Here is a 24758-nt window from a genome sequence, read left to right on the forward strand (position 1 = left end):
GGGTTGGTCCCGTTATGAATAGCATATGAGACTAGCATCCCGTTCTGGGAATGTTTAAGAAAACTGAAGCAAAAAGTCACATTTAATATGCAATTTTTATATTTGTGCTAATAAATATAATCCCTGTATTACTCCCATAAAAACTGCAGAATCCTGTCCTCCATCCTAACCATTGATTTATGGCCATGTATTTTACAACTTATGTAGTAAATTAATAGGATTTATTAAAATGGAGTCTTATAATGTTCTCCTTTACTGCACAGCGCCACTTAGTGGCTATATAGAACATTCTAGTGCAAAGAAAAGTACATTAAAATCTCCTTGAAGTAATTACCCAAATTGAAATGGAAAATAGTCTTCTAAAGATGTGGCCAGCAGTGATGAGCGAATTTCACGAATTCGATTTGGCTGATTCAGTCAGGTGATTCGGGTCTAAATAAATTCCATCTGAAGCGAATGTGCTCCAATTGCCGTAAAAAGTTGTTGACAACACACTGGGGTCTCTGAACGCCAAGCCAGCATTAGTCATTTTAAAGTGACAGCAATATATATAGGTATAGGTAAACACATGGCTAGTGGTGGTAACAAACAGATATTTTTTAAAAACAATCTGCACTATAGGATTTTCTTATATTTATAAAAAAAAATGGTCTGAAAATGTTTCACCTTTTGGCGGCATAGGCCACTGTAGATATACTGTAGAAATACTTTCTTAATAGTAGAGAAATTATACGCATTCTTGTTCTTCATACTGTTAGACCACGTTCAGCATGCCCCCTTGTCATGTACACAACTAGTTGATATTGTACTATTTCATTATTACTACAGTTTTGTATTTGTTTCTACTGTATTAGTAATTTTATTCTATTCCAAAATGGACTTGTCTTTGTGAGCTTCAATTTTCTGTAAACGCTTATTTCTAGGATGCAACTGGAGAAACTTGCGCTGGTTTTGTCTGCTGTCATCGTATGCGCCCTTTCTTCACAGTTTCTTGACCAGGAATGGAAAGCGTGGAAATCTAAATATGGTATTACATCTTCCTTCTTGTGTTATAGGGAAGGGAAATGGGGCAATTGCTCCGTGCCCGGCATCACCTAGGAGGGGGGTCTGCACAAAACATTGGGGGACAGTTAAAGTGAGGGCAAACCGAAGTTGCAAAAAATGTATCACGGTGACACTAACTGTATGCTAAAACCAGATTAGACACTATGGGGTCATTTATCAAACTAGTGTAAAGTAGAACTGGCTTAGTACCCTGTAGCAACAAATCAGATTCCACCTTTCATTTTTAAAAGAGCTGTCTAAAATGAAAGGTGGAATCTGATTGGTTGCTATGGGAAACTAAGACAGTTCTACTTTACACCAGTCGGATAAATGACCCCTATGCTCTTCCTTACGCCACATCTTGGCTGGCCTACTTTACACCAATATTTTATTCCAAAATAATGGAGTGCACCATAAAGAGACCTGACACATTTTATATTGCTTTTAGCCACACCTATTAGACACGCCTAGACACTTTTCAAAACTAGCCAGATTATCAACTGACTGTCAAGAGGCTGAAAATGAATGAAGCAATTATCATTTTTGTCCACATGAAAGATGTCTATATCCTTTTAGATATGTTACATGTGCAGCCTGTACAGTAGTAATCCACAAACTCATGCAGTAAGTGATCTAACTACGTATTCTAATTTCATAAATTCAATATAGAAAAGAATTATAGCAATTTTCGCGATGAGATGTTCCGGAGAAAGGCTTGGGAGGCAACCTGGCATAAAGTCCAGAAACACAATAGACTGGCTGACCAGGGTCTGTCCAGATACAGAATGGGCATGAATAAGTTTGCGGACATGGTAAGTTTACAAAAAACAGCTTAATAATAGGTAAAAGTTAAGAAGGTGAAGATGGAGAGCAGGAATATAGAGTTTCCAGAACTGTGTAGACATCTAAATAGCCCGGTGGACCCCATGTCGCTTGGCTTATTGCTCCTAGTAGTGTTAGTTATGGTAAATATTAGTTACCTCCAGATAAACCCCCAAAGGACTTGAATGTGTAGCCACAGATACAACAGAGTATGATACCTGCTTTCTGTAGTATTAAATGGCTTTGATAACTTGTACATCATACTTATTTTTTTATCATTTCAGACACCAGAGGCTCGCAGTTCCAGTAACTGCTACCATTCAAATAGAAGGTCAACATCCAGGAACAACGTACCTATTTGGTCTTACTCCGAAACTGACATACCAGAATCGATGGACTGGAGGGAATCAAATTGTGTGTCCCCTGTCAAAAATCAAGGGCTTTGTGGGTCCTGCTGGGCATTTGCCACCGTAAGAAAACTTTATCATTCACTATAAAAATATACAGATAAAATATATATGCTATGACAACAAGCCAAGACTATGGGGAAAATGTATTGTGCCTTCTACTCCAGAATTCTGGCTTCAAACAGTCACAGAATAAAGGATAAAACTGAAGAAAGGAAAACTGGCTTAGTTCTCATAGCAAGTTTAGCAACCAGTCAGATTCCACCTTTCTTTTTCCTAAGGAGTTCTGAAAAATGAAAGGTAGAAACTGGATGCTATGGGCAACTAAGCCTGTTCTCCTTTGCACCAGTTTTGATAAATCTCCCCCAATGTGTGCCGTCTGATAAATTTAGTGCAAAGTATGAAAATACAGATACAAGCAAAACGGACTTCAGATGTTACCCTCATGATAAATTCCCCCCCAAAGTGTTTATAGTGAAAAGGTATGAAGCAATGTGTAGTCATTGGGGTCATTTATTATACTGTAGCTCTATGTCAGTTTTCTGGTGTAGAAAAGTCGTAAATTTTATTGCAATTGCAAGTTTGTGACTAAATGTGCAACACTTTTACAGACTGTGGGAGGAGCATGGGCAGGAGGAGGTGCGCCAAAGTGTGGGACCTCTGCGCGTCAGCAAACTGGAGCACATCACATCAGAAAATAAATCCTGGCTGGGGTAAATTCCAGTTCTGGTGCACACACAGCATACGCATCTTAATAAATTGGCCATAGACCTTACAGGAAAATTTCCCAGGGGGCTGTCTGGGCCCTCCTTCTGGCCGGCCAGTGGAAGTTTTTGGGGATGTATTTTGTGCTGGTGGCAGTATTTTATGATGTACTGGTATTTGGCTCTGTTGGGGCGGTATAATGTGCCACAATATGGTATTGTTGGCCCTGCCTTTCATCAATTTGGACCCAACTACAAAAAGGGGCCACTTTTAGTATTTTTCCAGGGCCACTTTAACTTCCCAGTCTGTCCCTGCACGATAGTTAAGGCATTGAGTACTGCAGGTCTATCTTAGTGCATGCACATCTATTTGTGTGCAAGACACATATGCATGTTTAACAGAATCCTGTATATACTCTTGCTAAAGTATTTACCTACCTGCCTGAACTGCTTTCTGAATGGAGGCATCAATGTGATATTGCCAGAATGATAAACCGCCATTGAGTGTCACCCTTTTTAATAAAGTGTCAGTCGAGCAGGCACACTGCCTCTCCATTCAAACTCTATGGAACTGCCAGCGATAGTCTATATAAAAATAATTTTTAAGAAAATTGACATAAAGGTCTCATAAATACATAATTTCTAAGACGTAATGTTATATCTTCAAGGTGGGTGTATTCGAGACGCATTATTGTCTCAAAGCCAAAAAGCTGGTTGAATTCAGTGAGCAGCAGCTTGTAGACTGTGATGGCGATAATGACGGTTGCTGTGGAGGACTTCCAGATACAGCTATGGCGTATGTTGCAAGTCACGGTATGATGAGTGCCGAAGAATATGAATATTCAGGGAAGGTAAGCTTTTTCCATATCTTTCACACTATTTTGAGATGAGAAAGTGATAAACTATGTACAAAAAACTACCTATTTCGCAGCTGCGGACAAGAATAGGCATTTCTATTGGGGTGCCAGCCAGGTGTTTTTGCGGATCCGCAATTTGCGAATCCGCAAAACACTGCGGACATGTGAATGGACCTTAACTGATACTGTACTTGTCTATCCCCAAGCTATGTTGACTTAGAGCCATAAATTCATAGGTATTTCATAATAAATTTAACAAAATATGTTACTAAAAACACTTTGTAAATTTTTTTGCAAAAAATTACTAAAAAAAAATACACACAAAAAAGGTAAATAGTGTCGTATACAGTAGCTACATTACTCCTTAGACCATTAGGCATTCTAAACATGCACCACACTTATCAAAGTGGCTCCAGACGGATGACAAATTTAGTGCATCTTTCTATACCTTTGTGTAACTTTATACCACCTATTGGCTGGATTACTTTGAACCAAAATGTCGCTGTCCTGGATAAACGGGTGAATATATCATGTTTTTTTATTTGAAGTCATTGTAATGGTTGTCTTATTTTTAATTATCTCAGACAACCCCTTTAACCAGTTTAACACTGGGCCAACAACCCCTTTAACCAGTTTAACACTGGGCCAACAACCCCTTTAACCAGTTTAACACTGGGCCTTTTACCCCCTTCCAGACTAGACACATTTTTGTTTCTTTAGTTATTTAGTTATTTGAATCATTTCTGGTTCTTTTTTCGGTGTTACATGGGACTTTATGTCATTGTTATTTTAATATTTTTGTTTTTATTTTTTTATCCCAAGCATAATATAAAAAAGGGGAAAACTGTTTTTCCCTTTTTTTTATTTTTGAATAGAACAAATTGTAACTAAAATGCAGGAAAAACGTGGATAGATCCGGCACCCAAATAAAAACGAATTCCTTAATCAAGAACATAGAAGAACATAGAAGGAAAATATTAAAACCACTGGCGTTTACGCGTTTCGGGCACACAAGCCCTTCCTCATAGCATACAAGACATAGAAAATGATAAAAATGTATATACTAACAGGCATGTTGGAAAAGCAGTAACACAGAAAATCTGGCATGGAGGGAATAGTAGCTGGACTGGAAATATCTTAATAAAAGAGTAATATAATATAATAAATATATCAAGCCCAGTACAGACACATATTGCAAAATATGCATTTAACAAGAAGGCAAAATGCAGTGTGAATAAGGTCGTCAATATACAGTAGATATGACAAATTGGTCTTAAAGAGGACCTTTCACCGATCCTGACATTGTGAACTAAGAATACAGACATGGAGAGCGGCGCCCGGGGATCTCACTGCACTTACTATTATCCCTGGGCGCCGCTCCGTTCTCCCGCTTTGCCATCCGGTATCTTCGGTCACTAAGTTATGGTAGGCGGTCACTAAGTTATGGTAGGCGGAGTCTGCCCTTGTTCTTCTGTAGCGCTGGCCAATCGCAGCGCAGAGCTCACAGCCTGGGAGGTTTTTTTCTCCCAGGCTGTGAGCTCTGCGCTGCGATTGGCCAGCATTAGAGCAGAACAAGGGCAGACTCCGCCTACCATAACTTAGTGACTGAAATCTCCGCCTACTATACCTTAGTGGCCAGAGATACCGGAGGGAATAGCGGGAGAACGGAGCGGCGCCCAGGGGTAATAGTAAGTGCAGTGAAATCCCGGGGCGCCGCTCTCCATGTCTGTATCCTCAGTTCACAATGTTAGGATCGGTGAAAGGTCCTCTTTAAGGTTCATTACATTAGGAGACCTGCTTCCCATTGTGAGGATCCAGTATGCCTCACACCTCAGCAGGGTTTGTCTCCAATTGCCTTTTTTGGGGCTGATTTACCCTTTCAATGGCTTTAACCTGAAAGGTCTGTGTGTTGCCTTGGTGTCTGGTAATGTGCATCTGCACCTGACAGGTTTTTCAGTTGAAGATTTTTGATACTATTGAGGTGTTCAGCAATGCGTTTTTTTTTAAGGCGGTGGGTGGTCCACCCAACATACTGGATCCTGCATTTAATACATTCAATAACATAAATAATATACTTGGTGTTGCAGTTAGGCCTCTTTCACACGGGGCGTTCCGCATTTGCTCCAGATGCATGGCGTGTCCGTTGCAAGAAAACCGCGCGAGTGGGCACGCAATTTCAGTCAGTTTTGACTGCGATTGGGTTCCGATGTTCAGTTTTTTCTGCGCGAGTGCAATGCGTTTTGCACGCGAGTGAGAAAAAACTGAATGTGGTACCCAGACCCGAACCCGGACTTCTTCACTGAACATGGTTATAAGGGAAAATAATAGCATTCTTAATACAGAATGCTTACTAAAATGTGGATTGAGGGGTTAAAAAATAATAATAATTAACTCACCTCATCCATCTGATTGCACAGCTGGCATAGTCTTCTTTCTTCTTCTTCTTTCAGGACCTGCAAAAGGACCTTTGACGTAAATAATACAGTGAATACCTTTTAATGGGGTCCGGGGTTGCTTTCATTCCTATCATCTCTTAGCAACCATGCGTGAAAATCACACCGCATCCGCACTTGCTTGCGATTTTCACGCATCCCCATTTATTTCTATAGGGCCAGCTTTGCGTGAAAAATGCTGAATATAGAACATGCTGCGATTTTCACGCAACGCACAAGTGATGCGTGAAAATTACCGCTCATGTGCACAGCCCCATAGAAGTGAATGGGTCCAGATTTAGTGCGGGTGCAATGCGTTCGCCTCACGCATCGCACCCGCATGGAAAACTTGCCCGTGTGAAAGGGGCCTTACAAGGTTTGATGTATTTGCATATACTACATCTGTTATGACCACATTTATACAGGCCTTTGCATGTGAGCCAGTGTTCTGCATTTCTGTTTGGAGACACATACATGGAAGGAGTATTACCTAGTGTGATACCCCGTTTGGCTACAAATCTGCAGCCATTCTTGAGAATATTTTTCTTGAGAATATTTTTAATTTGGGGGTCATCATCCAAAATAGGTAAATATTTTTTGAGGAGATGAACAATCTGATCATATTCTAAAGAATAATTGGTAGAAAAAGTAACCAAATCAATATTACGATCAGTAGTGTTACGTTTTGGGGGGAAATTTCTTGTGACAGTGCCATCGCTGAGTAAAGATTTTCTAGTTTTAGTGATCGCGATATTTTTGGCACAATTGAGAGACCAAATAGGATAGCCTCTTTCTTTGTGGAGGTTATCAATGATGACACATTCCTTATAAAAATGATGTCTGAACAAGCACGTAACACCCTGATGTACTCCCCTGCCGGGATGCTGTGAATCCTGTGCTTGGGATGGCAGCTTCTTGCGGCCAAAATAGTGTTACGTGCTGTAGGTTTTCGATACAACTTGGTAATAACCCATTTATGACAGGAATCTCCAATCAGAGTTAGATCCAGAAAAGAAATTTCATATGGGTGGCTATTGTAAGTGAAAATAAGCTAAAAACTATTGTTATTTAGATATTCAATAAAGGCTACAAAGTAGCATTTCAACAAAAAAACTCATATGATCTAGAGAAATAAATGAGCTCTGAATTAAGGACATGGTGGGACCACGAATCCCTACAAACATATATATCCCACAAAATGATATCACGTGGATTAAGAATAAATAAAAAAAATTACTTTAATATATAATGAAGATTTCATGTCCAACTGGAATGCTATTTTATTGGACTGCTCCATTCGAGTAGATAGTGAGCCGTGAAGGCGTACAACTCACCGAGACACGCAGCAAAATGATTGCATTATCAACACAGATTACAAAAGAGAGGTTTCTCGAAACTAATATTTGGAATGTGAGCAAATAATTAAGGATAACCTGGCAAAACTGGAAAAAATTATGACAGACGTAAATAGATCCAAATTTATTTGCGATCACTATAACTATGATCACAACATGGTTTTTACCTGGAAACATAATGAGGATGACCCCCAAACATCGAAGTCTATTCTCAAAAATAGATCCAAGAAATATAGGAAATCAAAAATGAACGTCAGCTTCTGTTCTACTGAGGCAGAAACTTCTGATAAACAGCGTTTTTGCCAATGTGACTCTTTGGAGATATATCTTGCAGAGATCTGTTAGTCTCTGCAACTTGAGGCCCAAGAAGAAGAAACTCCAGTCTAGGCTCACATCTAACCTTCTATGATGGCTGAGCCAGGGTTATTGACCCTGGGTTTGCCCTCCATACAGACTATACTGGTGAAATACATAGAATGGTATAATATATAACATTCAAGAGCAAACTTATATACAGAAGCACTGCGGTACTGCACTTGTGCAGCTGCAAACTCTGCAGTGACATTCAGAAGGGTACTTGCAGAGTTAAATGTGGAACATTAGCACATTATTAGTCTATAGGCAGTCTGCAGCATGCCCCTTTCAAGCTAAGGGTACTTTCACACTAGTGACAGGGGGTTCCGGCGGGTGAACAGCCTGTCGGATCCGTCCTGCCGCTAGTTCACGTGTTCCCCTGGACTGCCGCTCCATCCCCATTGATTATAATGGGGGCGGGGCGGAGTTCCAGCGGCAGCATGGCAGCGCATGGCTAGAGGCAGATGGACTAAAACTTGCCTAAGCTTAACAACTTTGTTGACCGAGGCACAAAATTGTCTAAAACATAATCATAAATGTGATACAAAGCATGCACAACAGTTTTTGGACACAAACAAAGCCAGAATTCTGGTTCATAAATTTCCCTCCATATCTGAAAACCACTTCCAGTAATGTATAACATAGAATAACCTTACAATTATTCTTTACTTATGGTGAACATTTAACTGTCTGCGTTCATAGCAAGAACATCTAATGAAGTAAAAAGAAGTAATAGGGTACAACTACACGCCAACACTGGTAGTGTGGCAGCTGTCACAGCCAGGTTCCCAAAGTGGCGGTGATCCCATAGAAATTAATGGGATTGCCGCGAAAGTTGCAGTAATCCAACACTGCTGGATTTCTTGCGACTGGCGCGGTGATCCTATACATTTCTATGGGATCACCGCTACTCTGTGAACCTAGCAGCGTCAGCTATCATACGACAGTGCAGCTGTACCCTTATATTTTCAGGGTACGGTGTAAGCTAATGCTAAACTAATTACATCTAATAACTGTCCAATCAATTCTTTTGCTATATTCAGAAATCAAACTGTTTATTTGACTCTGATGATGCAGTATCCCTGAATGTGACCACGTATTACACTCTGCCTGGAGAACCGAATATGGCAATGTCCGTGGCAACTAACGGACCCATAGCAGTTGGAATTGATGCAAGTGATGACTTTTCGCTGTATTGCAGTGGTAAGTTACCGTATCTGATAAAATCCAAGATGTCAAATTTAACCTTTTCATGACCAGGCCCAAAAAGGCCTGAATGTCCAGGCAACTTTTTGTGATTTTGTGCACCTGTTGGTTTAGTGACCGCAGCTTTTTATTTGTTTGACTAAAAAATAATTTTTATTTTTTTATTTTTTTACTTTACACTTATGACTTTTTATTAGAATGTTTTTTAAAAGTTTTTTCTTTTTTTAGGTTTAATTTGGAGGAAAACTGCTAATTATTATTAAAAACTATTTTTTTATTCTAGTTTTTAATTTCTTAAATATTAAAACTGACACAAAAATGTAGTATTGCAATGTGTTACCTAATTCATTTTCATATATAACATGTATAGGTTTGAGAGAACAGGGCGACTATGGTGACTGTTTCTGTTGGCGACAGCATTTTTTATATTTTTTGTAACTTTTTTTATTTGCATTTGTATTTTTTGATCCCAGGAGGTCATTAAAGACCTCTGGAGGACACCGACTTTTTTTCTTTTTAACTTTTTTTTTCACTGTTTCCACTGTAACTGGGGCATCCACAGGAATGAGGGGGGAATGACACACGTAACTGCCGGGACTAACAGAGGAAGCGGCTCCGCAGCTTCCTCCCCCCTGCGCTCGTACAGCGCTGTCCTCCTGCCGGCACAGGAGAAGATCTATCTTCTCCTCAGGGTCTCTGCTCCGCCTATCAGCCGGGACCCGAACTGCTCCTGCTAAATTGCAGGAGCTTTAATCCTAGCGCTGATCAGGGGCATGTGCAAATAGCATGTATATAGTCGTATGGCAGTTGGGAAGGGGTTAAAGAGGTTTCTGTGACTTTAAGGGTATTTTGGTTGGTAAAAGTTATCCTCTATGCCCTGGATAGAGGATAACTAACTGAATGGTGGGAGCACAAATGCTGGTATCCCCACAATCATGAAAATAGGGGTCCGGAACCCCGTCTTGATAGTGTGGCAGGCTGATCCTTCCATTCTCTTGTCAGCGCTGCTATCTTAGGCAGTCCCATAGGGAATGAATGGAGTGGCAGGGCGCATGCTCAACCAGCTGCTCCATCAGGATAGGGCCCTCATTCTCATGATCAGTAGAGATGCCAGTGGTCAGACCCTACTGATCAGTTACCCCTTATCCAGTGGATACAAGATTATATTTACCAATTGGAATGCCAATTAAATATTCATGCTCAATGAGACACTAGTAGATCCTCCATTGGGCCCCGAGCTTCCTGTGGACCTCCCTCCCCTGACTGCAGCTAGAAGACTCCAGCTGTACAACTATCAGTGATGGTAGCGCTGAAGGGTGCACCACCAATGAGGCCAGGTGAGGCAATCTCCTTAGGCAGCACCAGGTAGGGTCAGCTGAAGGGAAGGGGTTAGGTTAAGAAATTTAATTGGGAATGGGGGCACCGTTTCAGTTTTCGCCCCAGGCAGCAGAAAGGCTAGGTGCACCCCTGGTAGCACTGCTCAGCTGCCACTACTTCACTTACAGACGGTAACACTGATGGCCAGACCTCATTGTGACGCTCAGCAAATTCCCCGCGCTGATAATGTCAACAGAAGAAAGTTGTGCAGTAATAATTTCTATTCTTTCATAGGAGACATAGTGTCCAGGAGCCCTACTGTGTGCTTCCAGGCCCATGCCTCCTCACCACAAAAGATAGGACATGCCCTATCTACTGAAGTCAATGGGTCCACAATGCGGGCTGCACACCGCCGGTGTCCGTGGTTTGAGGTTCACAAAACGGACACAGTAGTCTTTTCCTGCCTCCTACTGGTGGGAGGCCCAGCAGTATCTGCAATACTTCCCTGGGTGTGAAGAAGGAAGTGCCTGGCATTCTCCCCTACTACCAGTAGATGGGGCTGCGGTGCTGGGCTGATTTCAGAGGCCAGTGCCTGAACGCAGTAGTGAGTCATAGGAGGCTATGTAAGAGGAAATTTTATTTACAGTTTGCCAATATATCTGCAGCAATCATGTGCCTGTAACTCTACGATACTGCTGCATCCTTGGGGGTGCCAACATTGAGAGGTCCAGAGCTGCAATGCGTAATGTGTAGCGCTGTATAAACAGTTTGTGCTTCATATTTCCTATGTATAAGTGGCGTGTGTGGCATGTGTCCTGTGAGTCAGTGGATTCTGTGCAGTATGTTCCCTTGTGTGTCACGTATTAAGGCAGATTGCCTGGATTTGTGGGAGGGGCTGAGGTCCGCCTCCAGCCTATTTAGGGCACTCCCCTTACCTGGCTCCTGCATCATTGAGGTCTGAGCTTTTGAGAGAGGAGGTCGCTTGTGGAGTGTCTGGAGAGTTGCCTGCGAGTCGCTGAATTTCTGGGAGTTTTTCGTTGCCATCAGTTCTGGATTTGGAGCATTTTGGTTCTATTTTTCCGGCTTTACTCAGGTTCACTAGGGGTCACGTTTTGCCCGTTAAATTGCGAGTCATCCATACGGTGCAGCCGGGGCCTCACGGTTGTCCCCTGTACCAGTTCAATTCATTTCACCAAACGCTGCACCATGTCACTGTTTTCTCATACAAGTCACCAGTATTTCATTTCTGTCACGCCTTGTTCATGCACAATTTGTCTACACCGTACCACTATTCCGGTCAGCACCCCTGCGGCAAGCATGCAGTCGTTTCCTGGGCAATCCCCCATTTTTGTTAATTTCATTTCACCAAACGCTGCACTAATGTCACAGCTTTCTCGCCCAGGTCACCAGCATTTCATTTCTGTCATGTCTTTTTCAGGCATAAATTTACCTACACCGTATCACCACTCCGGACAACACCCCTGCGGCTGCAGGCAGTGGTTTCTGAGTCATCCATACGGTACAGCCGGGGCCTCACGGTTGCCCCTGTACCGGTTCATTTCATTTCATCATACGCTGCACCAATGTCACGGTTTCTCATACAAGTCACCAGTATTCATTTCTGTCACGCCTTGTTCATGCGCAATTTGTCCACACCGTACTACCATGCTGGTCAACACCTCTGCAGCATGCGGCATGGTTTCTGGCCTAATCCCCCATTTCTGTTTCATTTCATTTCATAGACGCTGCGCTAATGTCACGGCTTTCTCACAGTCACCAGCATCTCATTTTGTCATGTCTCGTTCAAGCAATCTTCCCACAGGCAACACTGCGGTCAGCACCCCTGTGGTTTCCAGGCTCGTTCCCCATTTCCTTTTCAGTCCATATCACCCCACAATCATCCACATTCATGCCCCCCCCCCCTCCTCATGTTCATGTGCACGGCTGCAGGAGCACAAATGCGTATGAGTTATTTCATACGGTACAGCAGGGCCTCACGGTTGCCCCTGTACCGGTTCATCTCATTTCATCAATGCGCACCAATGTCACGGTTTTCATACAAAGTCACCAGCTTTCATTTCTGTCGCACCTGTTCATGCGCATTTGTTCACAAACCGCACCACCATTCCGGGCAACAGCTCTGGCAGCATGCGGCCAATGGTTCCTGGATTAAATCCCCCAGTTCTGTTGTTCTTTTCACACACGCTGCACCCATGTCACGGCTTCTCGCAGCAATCACCGGCAGCTCATTGCTCTCATGCCTATTCTGGCGTCTCCCCACAGGACTGACACTCCGGTCAGCACCCTGCTGGTTCCAGCCCCATTCCCCATTTCTGGTTATTTCATTTCACCCCTCAACATCCAACATTCATGCCCTCCCCCCCCTCGTATTCATGTGCACAGCACAGGGGCCAGCTGCGGGCACCCGGCACACCCCCTATTCATTTCAACCTCCACTGGGCTTACCGCTGCACAGACATCCCCTCCCCACCGCCTCCTGCCTGTTTTGCCGCTCCTCCTGCCGCGCGGCCGATGGCGCCCGGCCGCGTCCTGGTGCCGGGTCTGCGCATGCGCGGCCGGGGTTCTGCGCATGCGCGGCGATTCCGTCGGCGCATGCGCGGTGTCCCGGCGGCCGTGGTGGGACTCCGGACGGATGGGAACAGAAATAAATGGCATTTCATTCTTATATGCTCTAAGATGTTACTCTTCATAAACAATCACATAAACTTCCAAGCATGATCCACAGGATTCACACAACTTCGCCAGCAACGTTCATGCCCCCCCCCCCCCCCCGTATTCACGTGCACAGCTGCAGGGGCCAGCGGTGGTGCAACCGGCACACCCCCTATTTCATTGCAACCTCCTCTGGGCTGACCGCTGCACAGACATCCCCTCCCAAACCGCCTCCTGCAGCGCGGCCGATGGCGCGCAGCCGCGTCCTGGTGCCTGGTCTGCGCATGCGCGGCCGGGGTTCTGCGCATGCGCGCCGATTCCGTCGGCGCATGCGCGGTGTCCCGGCGGCCGTGCGCGCCGCATCTGATACGGGGGGCCGCCGTCGGACGGTCCGGCCCGGCTGGTCGGCTGAGCTCAGGGGGCTCCGGTCACACAGGGGGCCCCTCCTGCGCAGGTTGCAGGGGGGCCTTCCAGCACGCCCCTCCAAAGTCAAACATCACCCCAGCAGCCCCACACTAAAGGACACAGACCAATACGTTCCATTGGATTGCAAAACGCACATTCCCACTTGTGCATGGCCATGCGCCACACGCTGGTCTCTTCTCACACCAGGCGCAAGCTATCATTTCATGAACAACCGTCATGATCCTCCGGGTCATGCATATGTACCATGTACATTGTCACATTTCATCACACTATCTTATTACCACCAGGTATGTTCACCTGCTCGTTAACAAAAGTCTTCCTTACATTTCGAATAAACCCGTTAGGGTCAGCGTGCTGGCTTTAGGGGCACCATCATCCCACTAGGTTACCCCCTTCTTGGCTTCGCCAGCAGTTAGTGATCCCGCGAGGCCGACACCCCGCCTCAAACGTACAGAGGCACCCGCCCAACGCGCCACCTCGTTAGTAAGCCGCCTCGCGTGTTGCATAGAGAGGGCCTCACCTGTCACTCCCTTCCCCTAGTCCTGTCTTACAGTCACCGAGAGGCCAACGCTCCTGCCACTACCACAAGTGGCCTCATTAACCCCTCGCGCCAAATCATAGGTAGAGCCTCTCAGGCCGCTTGGCAAATTAGCAGGGCCTCATCTGTCACCATGCAAGTATAATTTTTCGCCATCCGGCCTAGCTAGCTTACCAGCACGATCCTGTGTTTCCCCAAGCTAATCAACTGTTTTGTTTTACCATGTCTCTGGAAGGGATAGAGAACTTCTCCCTACCTGGCACCCCTGCTAGATCTGTCACTGCTACCCAGGGAGACGGTCTAGCCAGTCCAGCACCCATCAGATCCTGGACAATCCCGCGCATAACGACGGAGTTAAGGTGACGGCAGGTTCCCTTCCCCGCCACGGCGAGGGAAGCAGAGCTTTTCCGGCTGCTGCGCACGCCAATCGATAACAGGGAGGCAGGGGAAGGACCTAGCCAGTCCAGCACAGGGGATATACATACCATGCCGTCCTCCCTAAATGTTATCCATGTCTAAAGTCAACGCCAGGTTGGAGAGGCTGGAATCAGTCACCGCGACCCTCTCCTTGGCAGGGCCACCACCGGCAGCGTCACCGGCGCCGGCCGGATTGCCAGTGATCACGTCGACCGTTAGCCTGGAGGACCAAGAAGTCAGCCCGGCGCACATAATACCGGAGGAGGAACCTGGGGTACCCATCACCACCAAGAAGACAGAAGGGCCAGACACGGTCATCACCTCTCCTGGGTACCCAGTTGGATTCAGCCTCAATGCAAGCCAGTTTGCCATCCGGGAAGATCCAGGACATTCTCGCCCACATAGACAACTACCTTCAACTCAGCACCGGCAACCGCAAAGAACTGCAGTCCCTGTTGGGCTCCCTGATCTTTGCCATGCGCATCCACCTCAGGGTCGCTCATTTATATCACGGCTCCTGCACCTCTCCCCTTTCTCCTACACGACTCGCACGGGGTGTCCCTGGATGCCCACGCTGCAGGCAGCTCTGGGCATGTGGGGGAGATTTCTGTCCACCTGGAGTGGCGGGGGCTTGTTTCTCCCTCAGCCGTCGGACTCTTCCCCCTCTATCTGGTCAGATGCGGCATCTACCACAGGCTTCGCGGCCATTTTTGGGAACGATTGGCTGTGGGGCAGCTGGCCTCCTGCGGTCCGGGGTTTGGAGGGATTCTCCGCTGCCTCAGCGCTTTTCAAGTTCTACCCCATCGGGGCGGCTGCCGTAGCGTGGGGTCATTCAGGGGCAAACATGTCGGTCCGGTGCTATTCAGACAACCATACGACCTGCCAGTTCATCAACAGGATCGTTCCAAATCTCTCACAATCGTGAGGTTTCTGCGGAGACTTCCTTGGTTGGCCGCTTGCAAAAAATTTCTTCTTACGTTGTTTCCATGTCCCGGGGGTGGGCAATACGGCAGCTGACAGTCTGTCTCGCGTCAAATTTCAGGCATTTCATCAAGCTCTCCCATCAGCGTCACCCACGGCCTCCATCACTCCATCATTTCAAACAGCTCATTCTGGATTAGAAGGCATCATGCGGCATAGCCAGTCTTTGTCCCACTCAGCACTATCAGACGATACACATAGAACACACGACAGAGCGTTCACACTATTCAACAGGTCCTGTTGGAACACAACATCACGCACCCTTTTTGTCATGACGTCTCTTCCGGGGTTGGCTTCTTTTTGCCACCTCAAAATCATGTCATACAACACCATCAAACTATATCTCACTGGCATTTCAACATCATATGCTAATCACACACCCCAATAACATCAGCTTCATGTCCTCGCACCAGATCAAATCCATACTCAGAGGCATTCAGGAAACGGAACCCGCACGTCCAGCCCAGAGGCTACCCATAATCAATCATATCTTCAAAGCATTATCCGACTTACTGGACGCCACGCCTCTTGAAACAGATACCAACTCCATCATCAAAACGGCAATTTACTTGGCCATCTACGGATTCCTGAGTTCCTGGAAATTCACTACAGCCTCCACGACCCGAACCTCACCTTGTCTTCTTGTCTCCCACTTGTCAAAACACATGGTTCACTACATCCTGTCCTTACCTCACTCCAAGAATAGTCAGCACTTACCCGTCAACATTTCATTACCCCACGCACAACAGATGGTGTCCAGTCAGGGTCCTGGATGCTCACAATCAGCGTCACAAGTTCTACCCTCTCAACCGCTACTTCAACTACATGGTTCGGTACTCACCACCACCACCTTCATGACCCATGCCGGGTCATCCCTCACACAACTAGGCCTCAACGCAGCCATCTACTCAGGGCACTCCTTTCGCATTGGAGCCACGTCCACGGCCTCCAGTGCCAACATCCTCACTCATGTCATCAGGGGATTGGGGCGCTGGGAGTCATCCGCTTACGCGCAATACATTCCCAATCCAACACAAGAGTTAAGAGTGGCTTTCCAAAACATGTCGGGTTAAGCCATTGATACATCAATGGGTTACAATAAACTGGTTATTTCCATTTTTGCCCTCTTCTTTCTCAGGCCTACCTCATCCTCGGTTTCGGCACACCACAACCGACTGCACTCATTCCCTGCTTTCCCAGGGCTCTTCACTGTACTACCGTAAGCCCCTTACACAAGTATTAAGGCAGATTGCCTGGATTTGTGGGAGGGGCTGAGGTCCGCCTCCAGCCTATTTAGGGCACTCCCCTTACCTGGCTCCTGCATCATTGAGGTCTGAGCTTTTGACCCTCCCACCACTCCACTCATTTACAACTCATTTCTTCTATATCTTTTCCTTGGGTAGGCCCTCTTCTTTCTCAGGCCTACCTCATCCTCGGTTTCGGCACACCACAACCGACTGCACTCATTCCCTGCTTTCCCAGGGTTCTTCACTGTACTACCGTAAGCCCCTTACACAAATGTATGTATATGCAGATGTATCTTTTTGTAGCTTTGTTGCCACTGAAGGCTCCTGGTCCTTGCACATAGGCCATTTCCCCTTGTTTGTGTATAGATATGCAATGTGTGTATCTATAGTTATATAGGTGCATGTATATGGTAACAGTCTATGTATGATATGTTTAATTCATAAAATACTGCATCACTGTAGAGCGAGTCCTCAGACGGTTATACTGGTGGTCCGTAATGACCCTAGTCCAACACCTACCAACCGTTTGAAGGGCTCTTTGCAGTGATCTAAGAACATGTTGTGAAATACATCAATAGGGAGTCGCACTCGCCAGATCTTACGGTCGTCCGGAATGCAGGAGCCCACCTGGAGCCCTAGATCCACAGAGGCTCCTGAATGTGCAATCCAATAAACGATAACGGAGGCAGCATGTCCGGTGAATATCCCTTTATTGGGAACTGCTTACATGCAATACGTGGTTACAAAAGTTGCTACGTTTCGGCTATAGCATAGCCTTTATCAAGCTGTACATTGTATGGTGGCTTTGCTTGCTATTGCAGCTCAATCTCATTCACTGCGATTGGAGTGAGCTGCCGCAAGGTCATGTGCCGTGATGTTACAGGTTGGCCCCCACAATCTGATGTAAATTAATTATTCTGAGAATCCGCCCTGAGGACAGTGATATAGTTGAATTCGGGAGGACACCGGCGGCTGCCAACCAGTTACCTGACAGTCCTGTGTTAATTTAGGCTGGGAGCATCGGCCCCCTGCACCAGGGGCGTACACAAAAATCATTGGGCCCCATAGCAAGAATCTGAATTGGGCCCCCTAACTCCGCCCATTACCCACCCCTGGCCGTGGCTCCTCCGCTGCCACACCCATTTGCTAATAAGTAAAGAAATACAATGTATAAATAACCTTTTAAAACTCTTATGGATAAATCATAATTTTTTTTTATAGAGGGAACCGCATTCCTCCGCCTTCACTCACAGGTGCCGCGATCAGCATTGATCGTGGCACCTGGGGGGTTAAATGATGGGGGCTGTGCACTGTCCAGAGACATTACATCACATGTGACTGATATCTGCCGCTCCTCTTATAACGCTCCAGTGCTGATATAACCTCCAGAGACATTACATCCTATGTGATTGATATCAGCCGCTCCTCTTATAACGCTCCAGTGCTGATATAACTTCCAGAGACATTACATCGTATGTGACTGATATCAGCCGCTTCTCTTATAATGCTCCAGCACTGATATAACCGCAAGAGACATTGCATCCTATGTGACTGATATCAGCCGCTTCTCTTATAACGCTCCAGCGCTGATATAACCGCCAGAGACATTGCATCCTATGTGACTGATATCAGCTGCTTCTCTTATAACGCTCCAGCGCTGATATAACCTCCAGAGACATTACATCATACATATGGGGGTGAGGGCTGGGAAAATTTGAAATGCCACTGATGGGGGGGGGAGTCACTGGGAGACATAACTTCTTGCTTTGCATGAAGTATAGGTGAGATAGTCAGTGGGCAGGTCTGTGAAGGGCTGGAACAGCAGGGGGACACAAGATGTTCTCTGGCAGCAGTTTCAATCAGGACTCTGACTTCCCTCCCACACAGGGGCGTACACAAAAATCATTGGGCCCCATAGCAAGAATCTGAATTGGGCCCCCTAACTCCGCCCATTACCCACCCCTGGCCGTGGCTCCTCCGCTGCCACACCCATTTGCTAATAAGTAAAGAAATACAATGTATAAATAACCTTTTAAAACTCTTATGGATAAATCATAATTTTTTTTTATAGAGGGAACCGCATTCCTCCGCCTTCACTCACAGGTGCCGCGATCAGCATTGATCGTGGCACCTGGGGGGTTAAATGATGGGGGCTGTGCACTGTCCAGAGACATTACATCACATGTGACTGATATCTGCCGCTCCTCTTATAACGCTCCAGTGCTGATATAACCTCCAGAGACATTACATCCTATGTGATTGATATCAGCCGCTCCTCTTATAACGCTCCAGTGCTGATATAACTTCCAGAGACATTACATCGTATGTGACTGATATCAGCCGCTTCTCTTATAATGCTCCAGCACTGATATAACCGCAAGAGACATTGCATCCTATGTGACTGATATCAGCCGCTTCTCTTATAACGCTCCAGCGCTGATATAACCGCCAGAGACATTGCATCCTATGTGACTGATATCAGCTGCTTCTCTTATAACGCTCCAGCGCTGATATAACCTCCAGAGACATTACATCATACATATGGGGGTGAGGGCTGGGAAAATTTGAAATGCCACTGATGGGGGGGGGAGTCACTGGGAGACATAACTTCTTGCTTTGCATGAAGTATAGGTGAGATAGTCAGTGGGCAGGTCTGTGAAGGGCTGGAACAGCAGGGGGACACAAGATGTTCTCTGGCAGCAGTTTCAATCAGGACTCTGACTTCCCTCCCACAGTAACTTACCCCATTGTTGCTGTGTAGGAGGACCGGTGAGGGACTGAACTTTATACTGGAGGCACAGTGACACCGGAGGTCAGAAGGTGCAGGGTCTCCATTATCTCCTGCTGCTGCCTCGGCTCCTCTGGCTCCGCCCCCTCCTCACACATGAAGGAATATCACACTGCAGAGAGGAGGAGGGGGGGGGAGCTGTCTGCTCATGTCAGATCGGTAAAGTTTACTTTGGAGAAAGGAACAATCCCTGCACGGTACTGTGCTGTCCCTTTCTCCAAAGTAAAACTAAATGCAGTCCAGCAGCAGAGAAGGAAGAATGGTGGTAGCTGGGAGCCGGCCCTTGCTTCCATGCACTCCGGGCCCCCCCCTCCCACGGGCCCCATAGCAGCTGCGTGGTCTGCCTATATTGGCAGTACGCCACTGCTCCCACAGTAACTTACCCCATTGTTGCTGTGTAGGAGGACCGGTGAGGGACTGAACTTTATACTGGAGGCACAGTGACACCGGAGGTCAGAAGGTGCAGGGTCTCCATTATCTCCTGCTGCTGCCTCGGCTCCTCTGGCTCCGCCCCCTCCTCACACATGAAGGAATATCACACTGCAGAGAGGAGGAGGGGGGGGGAGCTGTCTGCTCATGTCAGATCGGTAAAGTTTACTTTGGAGAAAGGAACAATCCCTGCACGGTACTGTGCTGTCCCTTTCTCCAAAGTAAAACTAAATGCAGTCCAGCAGCAGAGAAGGAAGAATGGTGGTAGCTGGGAGCCGGCCCTTGCTTCCATGCACTCCGGGCCCCCCCCTCCCACGGGCCCCATAGCAGCTGCGTGGTCTGCCTATATTGGCAGTACGCCACTGCCCTGCACGCTCCTGGTGGGGTCTCTGGCCAGTCCGTCCTTGACTCAGTGGGTTGCTGGGGCACTGTTATGCACAATGAAGAGGATACAGCGCTAAATCAGTCCTGCATCCCCTTCATTCTCAGGATTGTTAGGGGTCCCGGCATTCGGACCTCACCGATCCTAAAGAATACCATCTGCTAACAGTCCACTTTAGTGAACTCATTTACAACAATATTCTTTTTTACATTATCTGACATATCATTTTTTAAAATAATGATAATAATTATGGGTGTTTTATCAAAAAAGCTATTGGGGTCATTTATCAAACTGGTGTAATAAGACATTGAAAAAGCCAAAAGAACATGACGACTCTATGCTCTGTAATATCCTGTGTCAAACAGTTCCAAGCAACAAACCATCCACACACTGTAGTAACGTGAGTGCATCCTATACACTGATGGAAGAATACATGTGGAATTAAATCCAATATATGTCACTATTTCAGGTATTTTTGATGGCAAATGCACTAAAAAGCCAAACCACGCCGTCATTATTGTGGGGTATGGTACAGAACATGATGCAGAGTCCGATGAAGAAATAGATTACTGGATAGTAAGGAACAGGTGAGTGTTGTCACAATGGCCGTCCAGAATCAAGTAGGGTCTTTAACAAATTGCATGTACTGTATTATGATGAATATGAAGATAAGTATGAAGATTACTGTATTGTAAAAGCTGTTGTCTGACTTCAGCAAAAAAGCATGTATCATGTAGAGAAAGTTATTACAAGGCACTTACCAATGTATAATGATTGTCCATATTGCTTCCTTTGCTGGCAGGATTCATCTTTCATTTCCATGGTTACAAACCACCCTGCCATCCATCCGTGGAGGTCGTACTTGCACACTATTGGAAAAAAGCACCGGCCTTTCTGGTGGCCGGGACCATGGGACCACACATAGGCTGCTGCTTTTCCTATATTGCGCAAGCATGGCCACCGCTAATGGATTACAGGGTGGTCGTAACCATGGAAACGAGCAGTGTATAATGTGATGGAAAAATAAATCCAGCCAGCAAAGGAAGCAATATGTACAATCAAAATACATTAGTAAGGGGCTTGTATTAAGTTTCTCTACACGATAAATGGTATTTGCTGAAGTGAGACAACCCCTTTAAATTCATTCATCGGGTCATAGAAAGTTAAGCAGGATAAATTTAGACATGTAATTTGAAGCACTTGGGCCACTATGCAAAATACAGTTGCAAAAAAAAAGTATGTGAACCCATTGGAATGATATGGATTTCTGCACAAATTGGTCATAAAATGTGATCTGATCTTCATCTAAGTCACAACAATAGACAATCACAGTCTGCTTAAACTAATAACACACAAAAAATTAAATGTTACCATGTTTTTACTGAACACACCATGTAAACATTCACAGTGCAGGTGGAAAAAGTATGTGAACCCCTAGACTAATGACATCTCCAAGAGCTAATTGGAGTGAGGTGTCAGCCAACTGGAGTCCAATCAATGAGATGAGATTGGAGGTGTTGGTTACAGCTGCCCTGCCCTATAAAAAACACACACCAGTTCTGGGTTTGCTTTTCACAAGAAGCATTGCCTGATGTGAATGATGCCTCGCACAAAAGAGCTCATAGAAGACCTACAATTAAGAAAAAGTATGTGAACCCTTGGATTTAATAACTGGTTGAACCTCCTTTGGCAGCAATAACTTCAACCAAACGTTTCCTGTAGTTGCAGATCAGACTTGCACAACGATCAGGAGTAATTCTTGACCATTCCTCTTTACAAAACTGTTTCAGTTCAGCAATATTCTTGGGATGTCTGCTGTGAATCGCTTTCCTGAGGTCATGCCACAGCATCAGGTTGAGGTCAGCAATCTGACTGGGCCACTCCAGAAGGCATATTTTCTTCTGTTTAGGCCATTCTGTTGTTGATTTACTTCTATGGTTTGGGTCGTTGTCCTGTTGCAACACTCATCTTCTATTGAACTTCAGCTGGTGGACAGATGGCCTTAAGTTCTCCTGCAAAATGTCTTGATAAACTTGGGAATTCATTTTTCCTTCAATGATAGAAATCCGTCCACGCCCTGACGCAGCAAAGCAGCCCCAAACCATGATGCCCCCACCACCATACTTCACAGTTGGGATGAGGTTTTGATGTTGGTGTGCTGTGCCTTTTTTTTATTCTCCAAACATAGTGTTGTGTGTTTCTTCCAAACAACTCAACTTTGGTTTCATCTGTCCACAGAATATTACAGAATATTTTGCCAGTACTGCTGTGGAGCATCCAGGTGCTCTTGTTCAAACTGTAAACGTGCAGCAATGTTTTGGCTTCCTCTGTGGTATCCTCCCATGAAATCTATTCTTGTTTAGTGTTTTACTTATCATAGATTCGCTAACAGGACTTTTGTAAGTCTTTAGCTGACACTCTAGGATTCTTCTTCACCTCATTGAGCAGTCTGCGCTGTGCTCTTGCAGTCATCTTTACAGGACAGCCACTCCTAGGGAGAGTAGCAGCAGTGCTGAACTTTCTCCATTTATAGACAATTTGTATTACCGTGGACTGATGAACAGCAAGGTTTTTGGAGATACTTTTATAACCCTTTCCAGCAAGTCAACAATTCTTAATCGTAGGTCTTCTATGAGCTCTTTTGTGCGAGGCATCATTCACATCAGGCAATGCTTTTTGTGAAAAGCAAACCCAGAACTGGTGTGTGTTTTTTATAGGGCAGGGCAGCTGTAACCAACACCTCCAATCTCATCTCATTGATTGGACTCCAGTTGGCTGACACCTCACTCCAATTAGCTCTTGGAGATGTCATTAGTCTAGAGCAGTGATGGTGAACCTCTTTAGAGACCGAGTGCCCAAACTTAAACCCAAAACCCACTTATTTATCGCAAAGTGCCAACACAGCAATTTAACCTGAATGCCAATATAGTATATCTTCCATGTACTTTATCATTTAGCTATAATAGCCTGCCTACATTCAGTGCGCTGCCTGTGCTGTTCATAGCATGTCCTTCACTATTAAATGGCAGGCAAATTCTAAGGCATATTGGTACACCATAGACTTTCTCCAGGGTGCAGGTGCCCACAGAGAGGGCTCTGAGTGCCGCCTCTGGCACCCGTGCCATAGGTTCGCCATCACTGGTCTAGGGGTTCACATACTTTTTCCACCTGCACTGTGAATGTTTACATGGTGTGTTCAGTAAAAACATGGTAACATTTAATTTTTTGTGTGTTATTAGTTTAAGCAGACTGTGATTGTCTATTGTTGTGACTTAGATGAAGATCAGATCACATTTTATGACCAATTTGTGCAGAAATCCATATCATTCCAAAGGGTTCACATACTGTAGTTACACTAAGGGTCTATTCACACATCCGTGTCTGTTTTGCGGATCTACGTATCCGCAAAACACGGACAGCAGCAATGTGCGCTCCGCATTTTGCGGACTGCACATTGGCGTCACTAATAGAATATGCCTATTCTTGTCCGCAATTGCGGACAAGAATAGGACATATTCTATTTTTTTTCGTGAATGGAATTGTGGACCCGGAAGTGCGGGTCCACAATTCCATATCCGGGCAGCACATCGTGCTTCCCCATAGAAATGAATGGGTCCGCAATTCCGTTCCGCGGAACGAAATTGCGGATGTGTGAATGGACCCTAGAGCCTCCAAGTTATTGGATAGTGTGTGTTATTTCATCTTAGATTTTTGGCCCTAGACTATTTGACTATTTCAAGATCCACTTTATGATTCGATAACAGCAGTGTCTAATTGTGGGCTCTTTTTAAATGTCTTCCTTTTATTGCTTTTCATACAGCTGGGGCGAAGACTGGGGTGATGATGGTTATGTGAAGATGAAGCGTAATGTGAACCTGTGTGGTATAGCAAAAGATGCTTCCTCTGTGGACCTGATACGCTAACTCCTCAGCGTCTAAAGAATCAACCTGATCAGTTAGACATGTCATAAAGCAAATCCTCATACTCACAGCTACAGTACCTTCAGCTGAATCTCCTTGAGCTTAGCAATATAAATTACATTAATTGGCATTGTTATTGTGCTTTTTGTAATGAATAAAAAAATGCATAAAAATGTTGATATTAAAGTTCACACTTTATTACTAATGTAATTAGAAACCACAAAATGCATTTCTTCCAAAAAAAATGTATTATATCTTTACATTTAAGATTTGGAAAGTGGCTCATTATACATGACGTATTATAGATTTGCTGACTGAAAGAAGAGAGAAAAGGTTTGCTATGCAGAACAATGCTCCACATGTTGACATCTAGTGTCCAATCAAATGTGCAGTACAATTATATTCCTTTTACAATAGTTTATATAATCTTCAGCATTCTAAAGTGCAACACCAAGAAGG

The 24758-nt window shown here is 45.2% G+C and overlaps 1 protein-coding gene across 1 annotated transcript; it reads left to right on the plus strand.

The window, feature by feature from the left end:
• Positions 1-870: 870 nt before the first annotated feature.
• On the plus strand, positions 871-24476 carry LOC122927679 (zingipain-2-like). Its single transcript, XM_044279764.1, has 7 exons — positions 871-1027; positions 1714-1856; positions 2151-2336; positions 3646-3828; positions 9019-9178; positions 20849-20966; positions 24200-24476. Exons 1-7 carry the CDS (start codon positions 925-927, stop codon positions 24300-24302), a joined length of 996 nt encoding a protein of 331 aa, XP_044135699.1. The 5' UTR covers positions 871-924; the 3' UTR covers positions 24303-24476.
• Positions 24477-24758: the final 282 nt, after the last annotated feature.

The sequence above is a fragment of the Bufo gargarizans genome, chromosome 2 (genome assembly GCF_014858855.1).
Source record: "Bufo gargarizans isolate SCDJY-AF-19 chromosome 2, ASM1485885v1, whole genome shotgun sequence".
In the NCBI taxonomy this organism is placed as follows: domain Eukaryota; kingdom Metazoa; phylum Chordata; class Amphibia; order Anura; family Bufonidae; genus Bufo; species Bufo gargarizans.